This window comes from Grus americana, chromosome 2 (genome assembly GCF_028858705.1).
Source record: "Grus americana isolate bGruAme1 chromosome 2, bGruAme1.mat, whole genome shotgun sequence".
Taxonomy (NCBI): Eukaryota; Metazoa; Chordata; class Aves; order Gruiformes; family Gruidae; genus Grus; species Grus americana.
This window is the reverse complement of record NC_072853.1, coordinates 103,227,032-103,248,196: the sequence shown is the minus strand read 5'-3', so window position 1 is coordinate 103,248,196 and position 21,165 is coordinate 103,227,032. Positions and strand designations below refer to the sequence as shown.

The following is a 21,165-nucleotide window of genomic DNA, read 5'->3' as shown; positions in this document are numbered from 1 at the left end:
GTTACAATTATAAGCCCACTCAGCATCTTTTTCCCATCACTTAAGTAGTGACAAAGAATTATTCTATTGTAAATATTGTAAGTGTTAGGTCGACATTCAAAATTCAGCCCTGTTATTTAGTAACATACAAGTTCGAAGAATCATGTTAGTTTGATCATTAGTTAAATTTGTCTTTAAAGCAAGATGAACAGCAATCTATCTATATCATGGTTCCACAATCCATTTAATAACTGTGAACCTATCCTGCTGCTGCTGAAATGGCTAGTACCACCCTCCTTCTGTAACAAATGTGTGGATTCTTGCCCCTTCCCTTGCACTGTGCTGACACAACCATTCCTTCAACTGCATGGGTAAGCAAGGCAGACCCACAAACCAATCCAGCTATAAACTAACACAGAATAAAAAGGGGGACTATTTCCACTTCTGATCTTTAAAATCTATAAAACCGTAAAAATAGTTGAAAAAATGCAAGCTACATGCTTGCAAGAAAAGATGGAACAATTCCACCCAGTGCCAGCTTGGATTTACACTTGATAAAACTGCTCATGAAATTAAAGCTTTAAACATATTAGTTTCCAGGGCAGGGGGGGTGGAGAGGACAATACAAATGCAAGCAGCAGCTTAGCTGTACACTAAGAAGTGTTGAGACAGATCTGTAGCAAAAAAGTTCCAAGGAAAATAATTTTTTCAGGGGAACATGAACAAGCATGACAGCTTCTGTCTACAAGCCCGTAGACAGAAGTTTCCTGACAGCCTCAGAAATCTTGCATTGCTTAAATCATTTTCTGAATTTGAACTGTAAACAGACTGAACACTTGACTAGGCACAGTCTCTTTTGTAGAATAATTTCCTCAGACACTAAGAACTTTTCTATTGCTAAAATTAAACATTTGACTAAAGCAACTGAATTATACTGCTGCCTTTGCCACAAAGTCTCCTCTTCTTGAAACGACTTTTTCCACTACAGATCAACAGAGAAGCTGAAATAGATGCCATAATGACCATTAGTTTAGCAAATGCCAAAAAGTACAGACACAAGAATGGTGCCTGACTGGGAAAGAACTGTGATACCTTTGATAAAAGGGATGACTGACACAGAGCTAACACCACTCAAGTTCTCAGATGCAAGAAAATCTCAGATGATGGAAATATTACAGGTTATGCCCAAATCAGTATCTTAATGGTTCAGATGAGTTTTACTACCTTAAAAGTAAAAATCAGTTAGATTATGCCATTTACAGTCTCAGCAGTAATCACTGTTATATCACAGGAAGAATAAGAGATGGACATGCTGGCTTCATAAATCCTAATCGATTTACATTAATTCAGATTTTTAAGAACAATGAGGTCTATCTGATATTTTTGAAACTCAGATTATCAACACCCAACACATACTTAATCTATTCTCAAATTAACATTCCCCTATTTTTGCACAAGAGTGTGGACCCCTTTGTGGGCTTTTTGAACCCACTGAATTTGTGTGAAACAAACATCAGGAGATAAATTGGAATAGAATTCTCCAAGCTTCAAATATTCTAGAAACATAATGTAAGACTGCAGCATGATCAAGACACACGTTAGATTTTCCTGAACTCTTCAATGTAAAACCACACCTTATGCTATGGATTTAGCAATTAAAAAAAAAAATCACATTCTTGCTTACTATTTAAACATTTATTTCAAATGTCCTTGCCTAGAAAATTCAACACATGCACAGAAAGCTTTTTTCTTAAGCTATAAGCCATGTTGCCTCTAGCAATACAACACACTATATATGAAGAAATTAACTACTGATAAAAGAACTCTAAGGTATATCTATTAAGTGGCTTTTTACCAATCTGCTTCCTAACGTACTTTTTTTTTTGAAGGAACAATAGCCACAGTCTTCATATCAGTAACTGATGCCACATTAAAAAAAAAAACTGGAGTAATTGTCAAGTAAGAACCCTTAACTTTTTCATAAATAGAGCATATCTTTCCAAGTCAAAAGCTAAAGTAAAAGTCTCAACTGACTCTGCAGTTCTAATAATAAAGGCTTTTTTTATTTTCTCTTTTCATTACTTTTATCCTACAAGCTTAACTGCCAGTATCTTTCACAAAAGAGCATTTTCATCAGAAAGGAAAGATAATATAAAAGCTCTATATTGTCTGCAAGGGTCAGCTTTTCCTTATTAGGTTTTAAGTAGCAGAAACTAGTTCTGCAAAGAAAACATACTGTAATTATTGTACTCAACAGGTAGCTTCAGTAATCAGGCCAAAAGCAACACAGTGGTCAGGTCATTCTTAAAAGATCAGCATTTTCCCATGCTTCTGCATAACAAATGCGTTGCAGATTAATTGAAAGCGTACAGGCCATCTTAGAGCCCAAATTAATCCGAGCATTTGATATCCCCTTCACTTCATATGGAAATGCCATTCAATGGCACCATTTTCATAGGGACAAAGTGTTTTTTGATAACAAGTGGAATGTAAATCTCATGAGAAAGAAATCAATCCAGCCCAAAGAACTCCAGAGTATTGATCTATGTGCATTATAATTTCACAAGCTTGAAGAGAATTTGTAAGTTAAAAGGGAAATGATTACAGCCACAAAACAGCTGCTATATCACAAAGTTTTCTTTTAACTGTGCTATGAAAGCAAGAAATAAGCAGTTTCTGAAGTTAAAAGTTATATTGGTTGAATTAAGTCTTTGGTTTGTTCAAAATCAAAGACAACATTGGATTTAATTATGATTTTTTTCTTGCAAATGTAAAAACCTGTTTAAAGAGCTGCAGATTTGCAAATAAAGTTCACACCATTCAGTTCCAATCAGAAGTCTATTGTCTAAACAGAAGTTAAAAGCTGAATAAAGGATTTTTACAAAATCAATTTTCACGTACATTGAACTTTGTCAAACCTTCCTTCTTTGCTCCTGTCAAATGGGTGAAACTTTTTCAACTAAATAGTAACAGTTTATGATGTAGTAACAAAAAAAAAATCTATAGAATGTAAGATTCTAAAGCTGCAAAGTAAGAGATGGAAAACTTCCTCTCATAGAAATGAGATTAATCCTAACAATGCAAGACAGAAAAAAACCCTAGTGGGCATGAGGGGTTTTGTGTGTTTGCAACAAGTGATTTTGAACACAAACACAAGACTTTCACTGATAACCCAAACGAACTCAGGGGCCCCCTGAGCTCTGCTCCAGACAAATGTCTCATCTTTTACTGTGTTCATCTTTCTGTCACAGCTTTGAAAAAAATTAAAAATTAATTTAGACCACAATAGGAAATTCTGGATGAATGAAGCTGAGATTTCAACCTGATCCCGTCTCAGGTAAGAGATACTAATTTCCATAGAAACAGGGTGAAATTTTAAATTCTGTTCAACTGAACAGGTTTCAGACTGCTATGCTGTATTTAATTTCATATTACACTTACAAGAATGCAGCTTGCCTTCTGGAAATAAGTTTCAGTTGTTTGTGTAACATGTATAAACCACCATCAAGGCACATGAAAACTGTTTTCTCACGTGTTCGGCTCCATTTCAAGTGTGAAGGCATCAACACTCAATTCTATCCCAAACTGGTACTTTACGCCACATAAGAACAGCGTCACTCATACTACACAGTCTAAGTAATAACTGCATGTATGATAATACAGTACCCTCCAGGTTTCTTGTATGATCTTTTGCATGATCCTAGGCAGCTTTATGAACTACAAATAGGCACTTCAAATACTAGTAATTCTGTGGGCCCCAGCAAAAACTCATGAAGTTTTATTACAATGAGAAACCATCAAAAAGAATAACTTAACACTGACTGCATATCCCTGGCTTTTATCAATAACAAAGCCTCAACAGTGCTCTCAGCCCAGAAGAAACCTCCCTATCACCATGGTGGGTATTTACCTACTCACTCACCCAAGCTGAAGTTTTTATCCAACCTGTGTGGACCAGTAGGTAAGATACCATGAGGTTCACCTTCCTTCCAGCTAATTTTCCCCATCTCACCTGAGCAGATGTCTGCACCTTTCCTGTGGGAGTATCTTCTGCTTGCAAATATCCTACTGAAATTTCAAGCTTCTGTTAGGATCTGGTGGTCATTTTTTTTAAAATAGAGATTTCATTTTTTCCATGAAAAATTAAAATTATCTGCTATGATGTTCTGTTATAGAAAACGCTAATGTGATTAAAATGCCTCTAGGTATAAATACACAGCTGAACGGACTCTTCATTGTATCCAAATTCAGTTGGGGAAATCAGCAAAGCAGAAGTCATACTACTCTAAAGCCTCTTTTTCTTAGTGAGGGCTTTTCTTTTACACACCTACATTAGCAGTAAAATATAAGACATAGCAAAATAATGAATCCATAATGCAATTTCCTTGCTCTTCATTCTCAAAAATCCATCAAAAATATGACTCAAGTATTCTAATTAGTTCTAATAAGTTTGCAAGTTTCTAGGCTTGAGTTCCACTTAAAGCTGAGATGTACCTATCAATTTTAAAAAGCAAGAACGAACATGAAATTTTGCAATCCTCAGCATTAATGACACTTTCTTGTGACATTCTCTTACAATTGTTGATTAGTTCCAACATAAACTCATCTTGCAATTGCCTGCCTCTATCCAAACACTGTAAATTCTCTGTCAGGGCAACTACAGGGTGCAGTCTTTACTGGTCCACCTGTTTTCATGAAACGAAGGAATGTAAGTATTAGTGAGTCTTAGTTACTGTGATTAAAAAGCTGAATTCACCTGAATTATAATGTCTGAAAAGTATCTCAATTTTAAAATATGTCCAAGAGATTAACAACCCTGTTAAATACTTAGAAGTGTTTTTTAAAAACTACAATGTTAGTTCTGTAACAAAAGCATTGCTTCCAAAAATTATTTACATATGCAAACACTGTTTCTGAAAACTTTGCTACCTTACTTCCTTCCTGCTGCTTTCCAAATGCTTATTCCCTATGATAAAATTAATCCACGCGTTTTTGTTAAGAAATCAATACTGATTTTTCTGCAAATAGTAAAGCTGCATAACAAAATTATTTCAAAACTAAAGGTGTGCAAATACAGCTTTGCTTATGTAAAACAACAGTATCGGACCTCTTGAAATTTATTAAGTGCCATGAAAACCACCTGTGAAGACTTCATCTAAAACATTTCTAAAATCATCTGCCAAAAAAGCATTTGTCATTTACATTCACTGAAAACACTCCAGTCCCTTCGCTTGACTGATTCTCAGATTTTATCATTCAAGATTAAAACCCCCACAATTCTCAATCATGCTAATAGCAATTTCTGTATTTAGAAATTTGCTAGCAATTCATTAGAAAGCTACTATTCCAACACAACTGCATACAGCAGAGTTTAGCACAAAAAGTTTCTCCATAAGAACCAAAGCACAAGAGCTAATTCCAGCTGTAATTCACTCCAAGGCCACCAGTTACATGTATTCTTTAATTTTTAAAGTTGAAATGTTAATTAATCATTAGTTAATGAACTTGCTTTTTCTTTTCAGCAGCATCAATAAAATTTATATATTGTCAACTTAACACACAAATGCCCTCAAAAGTAAAAGAAAGTTTTATCCCCTCTACTCTGACGTGGTTTTGAGTAGAAGTGAGGACCAGGCTCACATGCCATATTATGGATCTCAGACTACTGCAAGTTTAGTACGTGATCTCTGCTAAAAGCCTGTCTTTCTTGCAAGTCAGCAAAGCAGACAGGAGAAGTACACAGCAGCAGCTCTTCAAAACTTTTTTTTTCATTAACAGTTGGTAATGTCCTAGTAAGGAAAATGCAGGCAAAGCAATCAAAAGGTGCATGACAAGCAAATTACTGTGTTCCCATACTCTGCACATAGCACATAAAATACACAGTTACTATTTACTTAATCTAATAGTTTAATAAAAAGTACTGGTATGCAACAAACCTAGTGCAAAGGAACTTCCAGCCACCACAGATAAACCATTCTAAGCCTCTTCTTCTCTGAGAAATTCTGGCTCTTGGTAGAGTATGGTAATCACTCTCATCATTTTCAAAGCCTTCTTCTGACATCATTAATGGCATTTCATCCAAATGAGAGGACTCATCTTCCACTTGGTACCTGGCAAAATTAAATTAAAACACCAAATAAATAGCCAATACACCATTTTTTATTACCAGGAATCTCCTAAAGTAACAAGTTAATTTTTGCCATATGGAATTTTATTAGAGAGGTATTTTAATTTAAACATCTCATGTATTTGTACTAACACATCAACAAGAAATTCTGAGTTAAAAATGCGTAATACAGCAAAAAGGCCTGCAATCATTGTCAATCACAGTATAAATCATTCTAGGGAAATGCTTGTTTCTTACACAATTTGTACATACAAAGCTGCAACTTGATACTTTTCAAAGGATTCTTTGTAAGTTTTTGTTAAACAGAATTTACTTGGCAAAGTTTACAGCAGATGCAAATGACTGAGTTTTCATGGAAGTACAGACTTTAGATTTCCACTGAGCTTCTTCAGCTTGCTTTCCTGATGTCTACTCCTGCGTGTGCAGAGCTCTATTTGAGTCACACTTTCTACATAAACTCATCAGTATTTTAATTACTAAAACGTTATAGTTACATTACAGTTACTTTTGTAATTCTACACAAAAACATTCAGCAAGTCAAACCAGATTTGCCTGTGGGACCTATGGAAACAACACTAACCTAACAATAGTCCTTTCCAGAAACTATTCTCCACTTCAATTTTACATTTCTAGAATGCATTTTATGCCAAGACAAAACATTGGAATATTCAAAAATTCCCCTAAAAGCATGTAAATGAAGTAACTTAGTTAATATTTTTATACCATTAGGAAGATGACTGAAAGAAACTGCACTATTGCTCAGGTTTCCTTTCATAGACTAATAAAAGGACTAATAAGGATATTAATTAGAAGAAAATTTTAAAAGGAATTGAACATTATAGTCGAGCAAAGATCACCTACTTCTATGCAGTAACACACAGAATAACCCTACTCAATAAAAATGCATGATGTAGAAGATAAAATGGTTAGAAAAGCTGGCTGCACAAACACTTACAAAATAAGTGAAAAACCTATCAAACTGACCACAAAAGCAAAAACTTTTAAATATATAAAAATATTACTTGACTCTATTGGTAATGGTAGCAGTCTTTAAATAAGAACAGCTGATGAAAAAAGTATCTGACCAAAATAGGTTAAAAGATATTCTGCATATGTATTTTTAAAATTTCTCAACTACTTTACAGTTCAGAAGTCTAATAGACTATCATCGATCTATTCTTTGTGTATATGTAATTTATCTACCTTGAAATTATTCTTGCACTGGGAGTAGTGTAGAAAAATTCCTAGAGCTCAGGGGAAAAAAAAACCAAACCACAACAAAAAGGATTGAGTCACAAAAAATAAGAGTGTTTGGCACACAATTAGTAAGTTTGATTTTTATGAAGCTATATTGTAGAGTCATCTCTTACAATGCGAGTCCTGGGACTGTCCCATTTTCCTCACAGCAACCTAAAAATCTATATAAAAACAGTAATTAACAAAACCAAAAATCCATTCCTTTTATGTGAGAGAGCAGCTGGAATGCATGGAACATCCTGGGGTGAGATGAGGAGCCCACTGAGAGCTGCTGGGTTAGGATTAAAGAGAGGACAGGTAAAGGCAACACTATAGTGGGGGTCTGCGACAGACCGCCTGAACAGGAAGCGGCAGCAGATGAGGCCCTTTACAGACAGGAGCAGCCTCATGTTCGCAAGCCCTGGTCTTCACAGAGGAATTCCACCACCCTGGTATTTGCTGGAGGGACAACACAAAAGGACGTAAGCAGTCCTGGATGGTCCTGCAGTGCTTTGACAATTTCCTCCTCAAAGTAATTAGAGGAGCCAATGACGAAAGGTGGTCTGCTGGACCTCATACTCACCAAGCAAGGAGGGGCTCACTGGGGATGTGAAAGTCAAACACAACCTTGGCTGCAGTGATCATGGGATGGTGGAGTTCAGAATGCTGAGGGCAGGGAAGAGGGTGGCAAGCAAGCTCACTACCTTGAACTTCCAGAGAACAGATTTGGCCTTTTCAAGAACTACTTGGCAGAGTCCCATGGGATAAGGCCTTGGGGGGAAGAGGGGCCCAAAAAAGCTGGTTACTATTCAAGGATCAGCTCCTCCAAGCTCAAAGAGATTCCCATCCCAATGAATAGGAAGTTGGGCAAATATGCCAGGAGGCCTGCCTGGATGAACAACAAACTCCTGTCCAAACTCAGACACAAAAAGGAAGCACACAGGGTAGAAGTAAGGATGGGTAATCTGGGAGGAATACAAAAACATTGTCCAAGCATCCAGAGACAAAACCAGGAAAGCTATAGCCCAAATGGAATTGGATCTGGCCAGAGATGTCAAAGATAAGAAGTCTGCAAGCACGTAAGTGACAAAAGACAGACTCGGGAAACGCGGGCCCATTGCTCAACAAGATGGGGGACCTGGTTACACAGGATGTGGAAAAGGCTGAGGTACTGAATATGCCACCTTTGCCTCAATCTTTACTGGTACAACTGGCCTTCAGGAGTCCCAGGTCTCAGAGAGCAGGGGGAAAGGCTGGAGCAAGGAAGATGAGGATAAGGTTAGGGAACACTTGGGCCCTGAGGGAGCTGGCAGATGTCATTCTGAGGCCACTTTTGATAATCTTTGATTAATCATGGTGGCTGGAGGAAAGCATATGCCACTCCTATCTTCAAGAAGGAGGACCCAGGCAAGTACAGGCCTGTCAGCCTTACCATGATCCTTGGTAAGGTGATGGAGCAGCTCATCCTGGAAACCATTTCCAGGCACACAAAGGACAAGAAAATCATCAGAACTAATCAGAATGGCTTCACCAAGGGGAAGTCATGCTTGACCAACTTGATAAACTTTTATGATGAAGTAACTGGCCTGGTAGATGAGGGGAGAGCAGTGTCTACTTGGGAGACAGTACCAAAGGCCTTACTGAAGTCCAAGCTGTTGATGCAGGGGCTGGATGAGCAGACAGTGAGGTGGATTGAAAACTGGCCCCACAGCCAGGCCCAGAGGGTGGTCATCAGCAGCTCCAAGTCTAGTTGGAGGCCAGTAACTAGAGGTGTTCAAGGCCTGTTCAAGGCACTGTTCGGCCTGGAGAAGACAAGGCATGGGCAGGATCTTACTAACATCTATAAATACCTGAAGGGAGGTTGTAAAGAAGACTGAGTCATGGTCTCTTCAGTGGTGCCCAGTCACAGGATGAGAGGCAACAGGCACAAACTGAAACACAGGAGGTGCCATCTGAACATCAGGAAACACTTTGTTATCATGAGGATAACTGAGCACTGGCAAGGGCTGTCAAGGGAGGTTGTGGCATCTTCATCCTTGGAGATGCTTAAAAGCTGCCTGGACATGATCCAGCTCTAGGCGGCCCTGCTTGAGCAGGGGGAAATTCTGCTGACATGGAACAGCACCCTGAGCAGTATTCAGTCTAAAATATTGATAGACAAACTCAATATTTTAAAGAGAAAGTAACATTACAAACACCAGGACTAAGGAAGAAAAAACACCATCACTGGATTTGCATTTTCTCAACTTACTGTACATTTAATACAAAAATCTGAAATAATTTCCTTTTTCCCTACATTTTCTGTGTTGTGCCCTGTTGTGTATAGGAATATATTGAAGCAGCTATCAACCTTTTTGGATGCCAGGAAAGGGAGCGGGGGAGGAAGGGACTATATTGTAGTATTAGATTTCTATTGTAAAGGTACACCACATACTCTACACTGACTATGCAACAAATTGGTATCAACACAGTTAAGGTGGAAGATCTAATAAGGAAGGAGAGAAAAAAGCAACCCCAAACCCACCACTGGTTAACCAGTCATTAGCTAGGCAGTTGTTCTTTTGGTTGACAGGTGATGCCATGATTTCTACACCTCCTTTGAATAACTTGGTATGGGATATCATTAAGGGATGTTAACAATGTGTTCAGCTCAGATTAGAAAATAATGCATAACTAGGAATAATAACAACATAGACAAACACACACCCCCATACCCCCTGGCTGCAAGTCAACTGAGTATTGGAACCTTAAGCACGTTAGACCTTGTCGAGAAAAATCTTCATCTGTTTCAAATGATGCAAAAGCACAACCACACCGCAGAAAAGTTCCAAACTAAAAAACTGCGTAAATTTGTTAAAAGTTACAAGTTCCCAGAAAGTTAGTTATATTAAAATATGGCATGGAGAATGCTTTCAGAATTATTACCACCAGTACCAACTTAAAAAAAAAAAAAAGGAAAATAAAGTTTAAACAGACATGAAAAACTTGATCTTCACAATGTTGTTTGCAAAAAGCTGCATCTGATGTTTAGTTTAATATAGCAATCTGGCAATATGTTTTCTATTCCCATTACTATCAATGGTCATTAAGAAAAAACTCTATACCAAAAATTCTCTTCACAGAAGAGCAGTTATTACAAGTTAACGTGTATTTTATCCTAAATTATATTGATTACTCTCAGACTAGACTAATTTTAACACTAGACAATAAAACTACTGCTTAGAAAAAAAACTTAAGACATTATGCTAAGACTTCCAATAAGACAGGCCTGTGTTTAAACAGATTCACATTCAATACTTTTATAATCTCTCCTGGTTAAATTTGCAAATTACATTATCATAGTTTTAATACAGAGCTTTCCGTTGCATTGCATTTTGCTTTTAGACATTCAAACAATTAATAGTATATTTTTAATACATCCAGTGAAATCACAATCTGCTAGCTGTACTGGAGTATACAGCAAGATATTGCTAAGTAACAGATCCCTTTTACTTTCGCACAAAGTTAACAAGTGTCCAAATCAGAAAATAATATCCTTTATATACAAAGGTAACACAGCAAACATGATTAGTCTCTCTTGAAGGAACATACTAATGCAAGAGAACTATGGGAGAGAGACTTGACTGAGAAACAGTCACAGACATGCATAATATTTAAATCTACTCTCATAAATGTGATAATATTTGCAGAGTATATTGATGTCCTAATCATGATTTCTTGAAGGTTTATTTGCCATTATATTTTAAACAAATATTTTTTCATGATCAGCATCTAGGTTTACACTTTTAAATATGGAGTTTCACCAAGTAGTGAAGATAATGAGCATAAGCACCATCATGTTTACTTCAAAATACAGCCTCTGAACTGGCAAGCAATTTATTCTGTTTCAAAAGCAATTTTGCTATTGTGTTGGAAAATTGTACTTCAGTATTTAAAAACAATAAGATAATGAATAATGGATTTTTCATAAACAGGATGAGTACAAAAATCCTTATGCCTTTGTTACCTAGTATTTTTCTGCACTTAATTGCTTGAAGTGCTGATTTTCCTTGAGTGACAAATCAATTAAGCATAATCCCAGAAACTTTTATTAAAATAGGGAAGCACTGAAAGCAACATGAATAAAGAAACCAGAGCAAAGACATCAAAACTCTCAGCATGAGTGTTACTAAATCAGGTATGAAAACAACTATCTTGACAAAAATATGGCTTCCTAAGGAAAAAGGAACATTAATATTAAACAACTTTCAACAAAAACTGACTACTATTAGGAATATAATTTAACAGCTTTAAGTGAAAGGAAACCATATACAATAAATACTTTTAAATGAAATTTTAATATAAACATCTGCTGTGAATATGATGCCTCAAGTCACCTGTACACACATTCCACTTTGACAGCTGTTTTCCAGAGTAGATGTGGCTGCAGTTCCACAGGTGCTTGTCATGGTTTAACCCCAGCCAGTAACTAACCACGCAGCCACTTGCTCACTCCTCCTCTCCCCGCAAGGGGATGGGGAGGAGAGTGGGAAAAAAAAAAGACGACTTGTGGGTTGAGACAAAGACAGTTTAATAAGATAACAAAGGAAGATAATAATAATAATTTTTTTATGTATATATATATATAAAAACCAAGCGATGCACAAATGCAGTTGGTCACCACGTGTGGAAAGAAAAAAACAACCCGATGCCCAGTCTGTTTCCAAGCAGCGATCCCACCTCCCAGCCCACTTCCCCAGTTATATTGGGAGCATGACGTTCTATGATAGGGAATATCCCTTTGGCCAGTCTGGGTCAGCTGTCCTGGCTGTGCTCTCCCAGCTTCTTGTGCACCTGGCAGGGCATGAGAAGCTGGAAAGTCCTTGACTTAGTGTAGACACTACAACTACCCAGCAACAACTAAAAACATCAGTGTGTTATCAACATTATTCTCATACTAAATCCAAAACGCAGTACTATACCAGCTACTAGAAAGAACATTAACTCTATCACTGGGACAGTGACACAACTGGTAACGGAAACCATTTTAATTCATTTAAATGTAATCTGACTACCTATTTAGATCTGTAATTATTTCTGCATTTTCTGCCAGCTTTCCATTGTTCTAAAAGAGCAATGTTCAAGGGCGCAGCAGGAAGGTGCAAGGGGCAGGGCAACCATGACTGCATGTTTTTTTGGTTTTACTCACTTGACAAATGCAGAAGCAGTATCTATGATGGATTTTTCTATCGGTGTGCTTAAAAGACACAGGTAGAAGTACTGTGTCAGATACTGCATAAATACTGTTTCCTTGCCACCTATCACTTGTGCTACATGCCATAATTCACAAGAAGGAAAAACAAAGCTGCTATCTTAAAGCAGTATTTCTCAAACCTAGTGATGGACGGAAAAAGAATGTGTGGCCATGAGTCTACAGAGGAACTGGACACAGGAGATGGCTGTGGGATGCAGAATAGCATGGAAGAGAGGCAGTAGTGGAAGAAGTTCCAGCTGAGCACCTGAGTAGAAAAGCTGAGGCAGACCATTTACTGGCAGTTGAGCTACCATCGCTTGCCACTATGACTATGTCCCATCCCACCAAGCATTGGTCATTAGGCTCAGTGGCTGCTGCCAGCCACAGGACTCCCTTTCCTTCTGGTCATGGGCAGAGGAAAGACTGAGCAGCACAATCTCTCTCAGCCATATCCTGCTCTACCTCCAGTAGCTCCTCCAAGAGTTAACCTAGGTGAAGGTGAACATCTTCCCAGTCTGAGGATAAAGAAGGAGACTGCCAAATTGTAGAGATGCAGAAAGGGACAGGCATATTTATATATAAGAGCAAGAATTATTTCTTAAAGGACAAACCACCAAAGCAGCAACTGCTGTAGGCTGCCGGTATCATTGACGTAACTGTCCTGTGACAAAGACAAAAAATCCCAGGAAACTCTGCACAGCAGCAAGGAAAACTTAAGAAATGTATGTTCATCCATAACCATGCTTACAAGTATACAACGTATTTTCAAATAACTGCTCCTCTTACTCAAATATCCAGCGTCTCCATAAAACAGATTGCTTTGCTAGAAGCTACCTGAGAAAAATTGCATTACAAATACTTATATTTTTCAACTATTCTTCTGCATTTCTGAAGATTGGAAGTTACTTTTCCCCCTCTAATTTCAAACACCTCTGTGCTTTACACAGCAGTAAATTCAGTTAAACTACAGAGCAATCATGTTGTTCCTAGATTACCACAGAAGGGGAAAATGGAAAAAAAAATCTTCTACAGGTAAGTGCATGAAATTTAAAGAATCTCCTTTAACCTCTTCCTCCAAACCACAAAAAAGCTATTTCAGAAGTTTGTAGAATTGATTAGAGCTTGCCACTATTTGTCCCTATTTAGCTTTAGTTGTGCCTCTAATGCAAGTGTACCCCTAACCTAGAGTACTACTTGGGAAGTCCCTGAATCCAAGTACTGGCCTAAAAAAAGTACGTGCACACAAAATAATCCTATTACAAGTTTATATGCATTATCAGGGACAGGAGTGTCAGATATATCTATATTGAAAACAACACTAACCACAGTATTCCAACAATTACAACAAAAAAACCCACAAAAACATCCACAACATTTGGAGAGCTTTAAGGAAGCTGAAAATTTGTAGAGCTGAACATTTATATCCAGTTTGAATAGTTAACTTCGCTTTTGTGTCCTTGCATAACAAGATCTTTAAAAACCTATTACAACACTCCCATCATACCACATGTTTATCCATTGGACAACAAAATAGAAGGAAAAAGAACTTCTGTATGCAGGAAAGTTTATTATGGAGGGTGTCACAGAGATGAATAATATTTACTGCAATAAGACCAAACTGACCTCAGCCTTTTAGAAATGATGCAGAGAGATACTCTGGAAAAAAACACAGGGCAGCATTTTTGATCAACTACTACAATAAAATAAACTTTAAAAAGCTGGCATCTTCTGATGCAACTAAGAGAAAACCCTTACATCTGTTGAGATAAGGGTCTAAAAGCAGCCTACATAGTTATTACTAGCAGCTCCTTTTCACCAGTAGCTTATCAAAAATTGCTTAAGTCACAGATACTAAAACTACAGGTTCCACTAGACACTTAAATAAAGCAAACACTCTGAATGTTATTTGCTTTCTCTTTCTCCCAGCTCACACTTCCTTACCAGAGCTGTATACAGATGAAGCAAATTCAAAAGTTCTCCATAATGAAGCCTCCATGAAAAAGGCACCCTTCCTTATGCCCCTTTGGTTACCTTAAGAAGGGCTACCCATATCCTAATATAACATCTTTTTTTCAACCCATGACAAGATGAGTGAGTCTCTGTATTTAACAAATAAGTACCAGAAATACCTAAATACACAGCAGGACCTGAGGAAAGATCTACATTCACCAGAACCCTATTTTTAATTAGTAGGGTACATCATTGATCGCAACAACGGGACCATTTTATCACTGTCACTGGGTATTGTTATTGACACTGTAGCCCAATCAATTGTTTTCTCCCCCTGTTCTTAGCAATCCAAATGCCTGCCCAAGCGACACCAATCACTATATGTAGATACTACAGATACAAACCAGGAAGGCATGCAAATATAGGGGAAAAATAATGGCTTAAACATGAACAAACTTAAGAAATACATTTACAAAGTTCATTCTACTGCACATGTAGTCATGTGCTCCTTGCAAAAGATAACGTCATCTGCAATAGCAATTTGAAGCTCTAATGATTAAAATGCTTCAGATCAGGATAATTACTCTAAGAATAATCATGCAAAAGATTCTGTCTATAAATCTATCTTCATGTAAAAGAGTAATACTAGTGCAGAAAAAAACCATAAGAACAACTTCTTCCAAATACATAGTTCTAAGTGATGCCAAGTCAAAGAACTGCACTTAATTACTAAAATCACTTACAGTTCCTATGTCATCAAAATTTACGTCTGCAGACAAAGTATTACAAAACTACTTCTCAGGTATGATACCAAAAAAAGTGTCATTGTACATTAAAGTATTTTACAGTTGCTATTGTGAGCAGCTCTATAGGTGTGTACTATGGTTATCTGCATCATCAAATCAAAGATTGCTCTGAAAAGCAAAAGCCACAGAAACTAACCTAACAATGACAACACGCACTGCATAAAGGCTCTGAAAACGTTAACATATGTCAAGGCTATTTTTCAAAAGTTATATATCAAACTACTTTGACCTTTTTCCCCACGCAAAAATCTCAGAATCTACACCTATCCTAAATCAGGTGCCAGACCTAACAAGCAGTATTAACCTAGGAAAAAGTCTTCATCGAACAAAGCAACAAGCAGTCCAGGAATGTGAATATGTGAACAACAGGCATAGAACATAAATTGAGAAGAAAGTTAAAAAATTCACTGCTAACTTGTTTTTCTAAGAACTAGTGGTATTTCCTAACTTGAGTCTTGAAAACACAGATCCAACCACTGTTATACAAATACAACATCCCAAGTACAAAACTGCCACACAAACAACCCTGTTGGAAAATTCAGAATTAAGAAATGTCATTTCAGATTCAGCCTTAAAATTACTCAGTGACATAGTTCCAAACAACAATGGTGAATCTCTGTCCAAAGCCACAATTCAGGAAAGGCTAATGACAAAGGACAATACGTCCTGCAAGATGGTGACATCAATTTCTATTATTTTTTTAATGAAAAGAAAATAAGTTTTGCTTTGCAGAAGAGACAAACACTTTCAATTTCAGGTGAAGTCAATAAAGAAAAAGGGGGCCATGATTCTCCTGTAAAAAAGAAAAAAAGGACATATAGGATTGATCTATTTTGTAAGAATGGCATAACAGTACAAACAGTTCTCCTAACTACAATTCTACAGAGAATTCTTTGCACCACATTTGATCCTTTCCCCCTTATGCTAAAAGACAGAGGTATATTTGAATGAACATTTGACTATATCAGCATAACATACAGCTGTGTATTTTAATACTTCTCATTTCCAATACATTTCAACATCTATAAATTAGTAGCTGTAACATAACAAACACACTTATCAGCAATATCACTTTTGGTTGTTCAGAGTTCATGACGCTTCTAGCAAGTATTAGCTGAACCTGTAACATTTGTAATTTCTGGTATTGCGATAACAACCAGCATATCTCACTTGGTTGTGACCTCCACCAAATAAAATTTCTGTCCAATAGAGAAGTGGGTTAGACTAATCTGTAATGGTGCATCCACTTAGTTGCCAGTTCTGTATGTGTGTCACAGAGGGGAATGAAAAAAAAAAAACAACCCACAAGACAGGGGCTCCAATTTAAACAAAGCATCATAGGAACCAGGATGATGTTACGAGCTTTCTCCATGAGAAAGCAAGAACGTGCCAGTACACATGCAGACAATTAACGAGCAGTACCCACTCTTGCATGCTCCCACAGCTGCTTAACTTTTAGGAGTTTCTGTGACCATATGCTGAATAGTAGGATGAATAGCATTAAGAATGCTATTTCTAAAAAAAAGTAACAATTACAGTTTATGTTCCTGGACTAAACAATTTATCACTTATGGTCAAACAGATTTTTGAAGAAGTTACTGTCACTATGCAACAGCAGTTTTAAAACATAAGTGTTCAAAAGTAAATTCAGTTCTGCCTACAGAATGCTTTATCACAGAAGCTATATTACAACTCAAATTAATGTCAATAATGTCAATATTGGTTATAAAGAAAGCAGAGTCCTTCAGATTCATCAATCATTTTCAAATTCTTTTTCAGGATGAAATATGTAAAGCCATTCAATTAACACACATGTGGGGAAGAAGAGATTAAAATGAAACCCATAAAACTCTGCCTAAATATTGTAAGAACTTTTATTCTAAACATTCAGAAGTACCCAGGGAAAGAGGTTTATAGGAACTAGCAACATTTCAGAAAAACTGCAAGAAATACCAAGTATCACTGCATACAGTCCATGGAAGAGGTAAACTCTACAGACACATATCGATGTTTGGGGGAGGGGTTTAACAGTTATGCACATTTTGCAAGGCTTTCCAAACACACAGTTACAGCAAAATAAGTTATGAGGGTTCTGTAAACACCATCCTACAAGAGATCTTGGGTCCTATTAGCTCTGACCATTACCTGGTCTCAATAAATAACATTGAGTTATTTAGGGAAGTTTTTATTCTTAATTAATACACTTAAAGTATCAAAAACCTGGCATATAATTTGCCACTGGAATACGAAGAATAACATCTGAACAATGAAAACAACATCATGGTTCCAAACTAGAACACGCATTTCTAAAAACAACTGAAAGTAGGCACCAAGTATTAAAGTATTTTAACAAAGCTCACTTCAGATAAGGTCAGAAATTAATGACAGAAATACTGTGTGTGCATCTAGTATCATCTGTTGACATTTGTATGTCTATTTTTTGGTGGTTCACTGTGAAACCTGGCCAAACACCTTCAGAAATCATAACCAGGACTACAAGATTGCTTGAAAGAGCTTTCATTTAAATGAGAAACATTAGAACAGTAAGACTACATTAAATCATCTTACTTCCTATGTCATTTGAAAATTTGTTTCACATTTGTAAGTATCAGGGAAGCATGTGAATTCTGAGGGAACTCTGAGTTCTGCAGACTTCTACTCCATTTTACCTGGAATAGATTTTTTTTTTCTATTATACATACTTCACATGAAATATGCTAAACCCACCAGTTGTTAAGCAACAAGTGTCTTGTGTTTACCTGGACAAAGGACACATCCTATTATTTTGTTCTTTCTTCCTTCTTGTGAAATTTTCCTCTTTCACTAATTACATAGAAGAATGAGAATTCAAGAATAACAGTATAGCCAGTTGTCTTAAAACACAGTTACTCTATCAGTGAACAAACTGCAGAGACAAGCAACAGCAGCTGACCTGTTCCACAAGTTGCCCTACTGCAACCACCCAATATATCTAGTGTGGTCATTCGTAAGTATACTACCATGACCTGTGCTATGCATAATCAAGCCAGAGGATTCCTTCCAGTGAGTGAGTGTTATTCATGACATCACACACATACCTTTGTGAATACCTGGAGTGCAACTGATTTTATGTAATATTGGACAGAGCTAGTAAGACCTGATTTTTTGGTACCAGCTCAGGAGTCCCAACACCTCACGCCTTAGCACTATTAGGCCAAATACAAGCATATGCTGACAGCACTAAGTACAGGACATCTGAACAAACTGGGTATTTTGCTTATGGATAAATGAGAGTTGACTACTGTTTAACTCCTTATCAGCTTCACAACTCCATCAGGCTTCTTGTTTTCCTTCCATCAACCTCACATGACAACACAGTCACAGCACAGTTAACTTCCTTCCTGTGTTTGGCTGTTGATTACTGTGGGGCTGACAATGACAAATACAAGTCCAACATATAAGAACAAGGATGTTAAGTCTCACTGCACATTTAAGGTGATCCTGGATGTTCTCTGGTCCTCTTTTCCCTTCACAATGTGAACAAAAAGCAGCAGCTATTTTTCTTGTAGATAACAGACACTCCGTGCTGAAGGATAAAGTGCTGAATCAATCACCTCTTTTCCCCCAAGCTTTCCAAAACTATTCAAGATGAATATATTAATCAACACCAGGTTTGTTAATAACTTGAAGATGAACAACCTTTTATTTCAAGATAGATTTCCCAAGTTTCTAACAGCAGCACACAAACAGTTCTCTGTCCATCTGAGGTATGGGAAGATGGCAGAAGATATAAAACCTGCATTTCTACTGCAAAATTAGTAAGTTGCACTTAAACATCAGAAATGAAAACAGAACAGGATGGATATGTTCACTGAACCATAGACAGCATTTAATATGTACTTTATTATTTTTAACAGGTCTTAACATATACAAAGTAAATATAAATACATTAATATTGTCACGTTTGTATAGGAAGTACATCCCACAACATTTCATTGTTCTTAACTGGCTACAATTTTACACAGAAGTGTACAATCTTAGGTGTATATCACCACAATTTCTTTAGGTGTGTGGGAAAAACATATTCCAGCTTAAGATATGTGCCATCAATCTGTCAAAATAATCTCAAAAGCACAAAGCACATTAAGGACAAACACTCAATGAGAAAGCCTTTGTCCTCACTGCAAAGCAAGCTACCGCAACGCTGGCAAAGACTCCTATAGACCGCTTAGCTCAAGCAAAAGAAGTCATCCTACAAATTAACTCTGAGGCCACTAAAGGTTAGCCACTGATGAGTTGTATTAACTGATGTTGCACAGTAGCAGGGCAATCAAATTGAGTTAAAAACACTCCCACACTGAAGTTAAGGATCTGTGTATAAGACTTTCAAAAGACTGTAAATTCTTCACTGAAGAAATAAATCACAGCAAGTCAAAGACTCCTGAGGGTCCAGAAACCACAATACTGGATTAACCCTGAGATACCAACTCTATTGTATTTTAAATCAGTGTTTGTTTCTAGACATCTTCTGAGGTATGAATTACAACCCTTTTAGGCAAAATCTGCATGTGTATATGCATGTGATAACTTTCTGCATGTAAGAGACCTCAGTGACTTCACTTCAACACTCATAAGTATCTGCAACATCAGCACCTTTTCTGCAGTTTCCACAGGAATGCAAGGCTTCTTCAAAGTCTGTGCTGAAGACAGAGATTAGAAAAGCAGGATGAACCATTCATAAAGACACAGGAGCTGTAGTTCAGTTAGAAGTTTAGAGTCATAAGACTTACAAGTTGTTTGACTATTGTGTTGGGTTTGCGTGGCAGGGTTTTGGTAGCGGGGGGGCTACAGGGGTGGCTTCTGTGAGAAGCTGCTAGAAGCTCCCCCTGTGTCTGATAGAGCCAATGCCAGCCGGCTCTAAGACGGGCCCGCTGCTGGCCAAGGCCAAGCCAATCAGCGCCTCTGTGATAACATAGTTAAGAAGAAGAAAAACACTTAGAGGGAGAACTTTTGCAGCCGGAGAGAGGAGTGAGAAGATGTGAGAAACTCTGCAGACACCAAGGTCAGTGCAGATGGAGGGGGAGGAGGAGCTCCAGGCGCCGGAGCAGAGATCCCCCTGCAGCCCGTGGTGAAGACCATAGTGAGGCAGGCTGTCCCCCTGCAGCCCATGGAGGAAGGATGAGGGGGTGTAGCGATTCCACCTGCAGCCCAGGGAGGACCCCACGCCGGAGCAGGTGGAGGCACCTGAAGGAGGCTGCGGCCCGTGGGAAGCCCGCGCTGGAGCAAGCTCCTGGCCGGACCGGTGGACCCGTGAAGAGGGGAGCCCACGCCAGGGCAGGTTTGCTGGCAGGACTTGTGACCCCATGGGGGACCCACGCTGGAGCAGTTTGCTCCTGAAGGTCTGCACCCCGTGAGAGGGACTCCATGCTGGAGCAGGGGAATGATGAGAGGAGTCCTCCCCCTGAGGATGAAGAAGCGGCAGAAACACCGTGAGATGAACTGACCGTAACCCCCATTCCCCGTCCCCCTGTGCCGCTGAGGGGGGGAAGGTTGAAGCCGGGAGTGAAGTTGAGCCCGGGAAGATGGGAGGGGTGGGGGGAAGTGTTTTAAGAGTTGATTTTATTTTCTCATTCCTCTACTCTGTTTTGCTTAGTAATAAATTAGATGAATTCCCTCTCTAAGTTCGGTCTGTTTTGCTCGTGATGATAATTAGTGAGTGATCTCTCCCTGTCCTTATCTCGACCTGCAAGCATTTCGTTATGCCTTTTCTCCCCTGTTTGGTGAATGAGGGGAGTGAGAGAGCGGCTCTGGTGGGCACCTGGCCTCCAGCCAGGGTCAACCCACCACAACTATCT

General features: G+C 38.0%; 1 protein-coding gene across 2 annotated transcripts in view; it reads right to left on the bottom strand.

The window, feature by feature from the left end:
- Nucleotides 1-21,165, bottom strand: part of ATP9B (ATPase phospholipid transporting 9B (putative)) — a 183,029-nt gene that overhangs the window by 159,608 nt on the left and 2,256 nt on the right. For both annotated transcript variants that reach the window (XM_054814848.1, XM_054814849.1), the window contains exon 2: nt 5,916-6,089. In XM_054814848.1, coding sequence (XP_054670823.1) covers nt 5,916-6,089 — 174 coding nt within the window. The remainder of the gene's footprint in view (nt 1-5,915; nt 6,090-21,165) is intronic.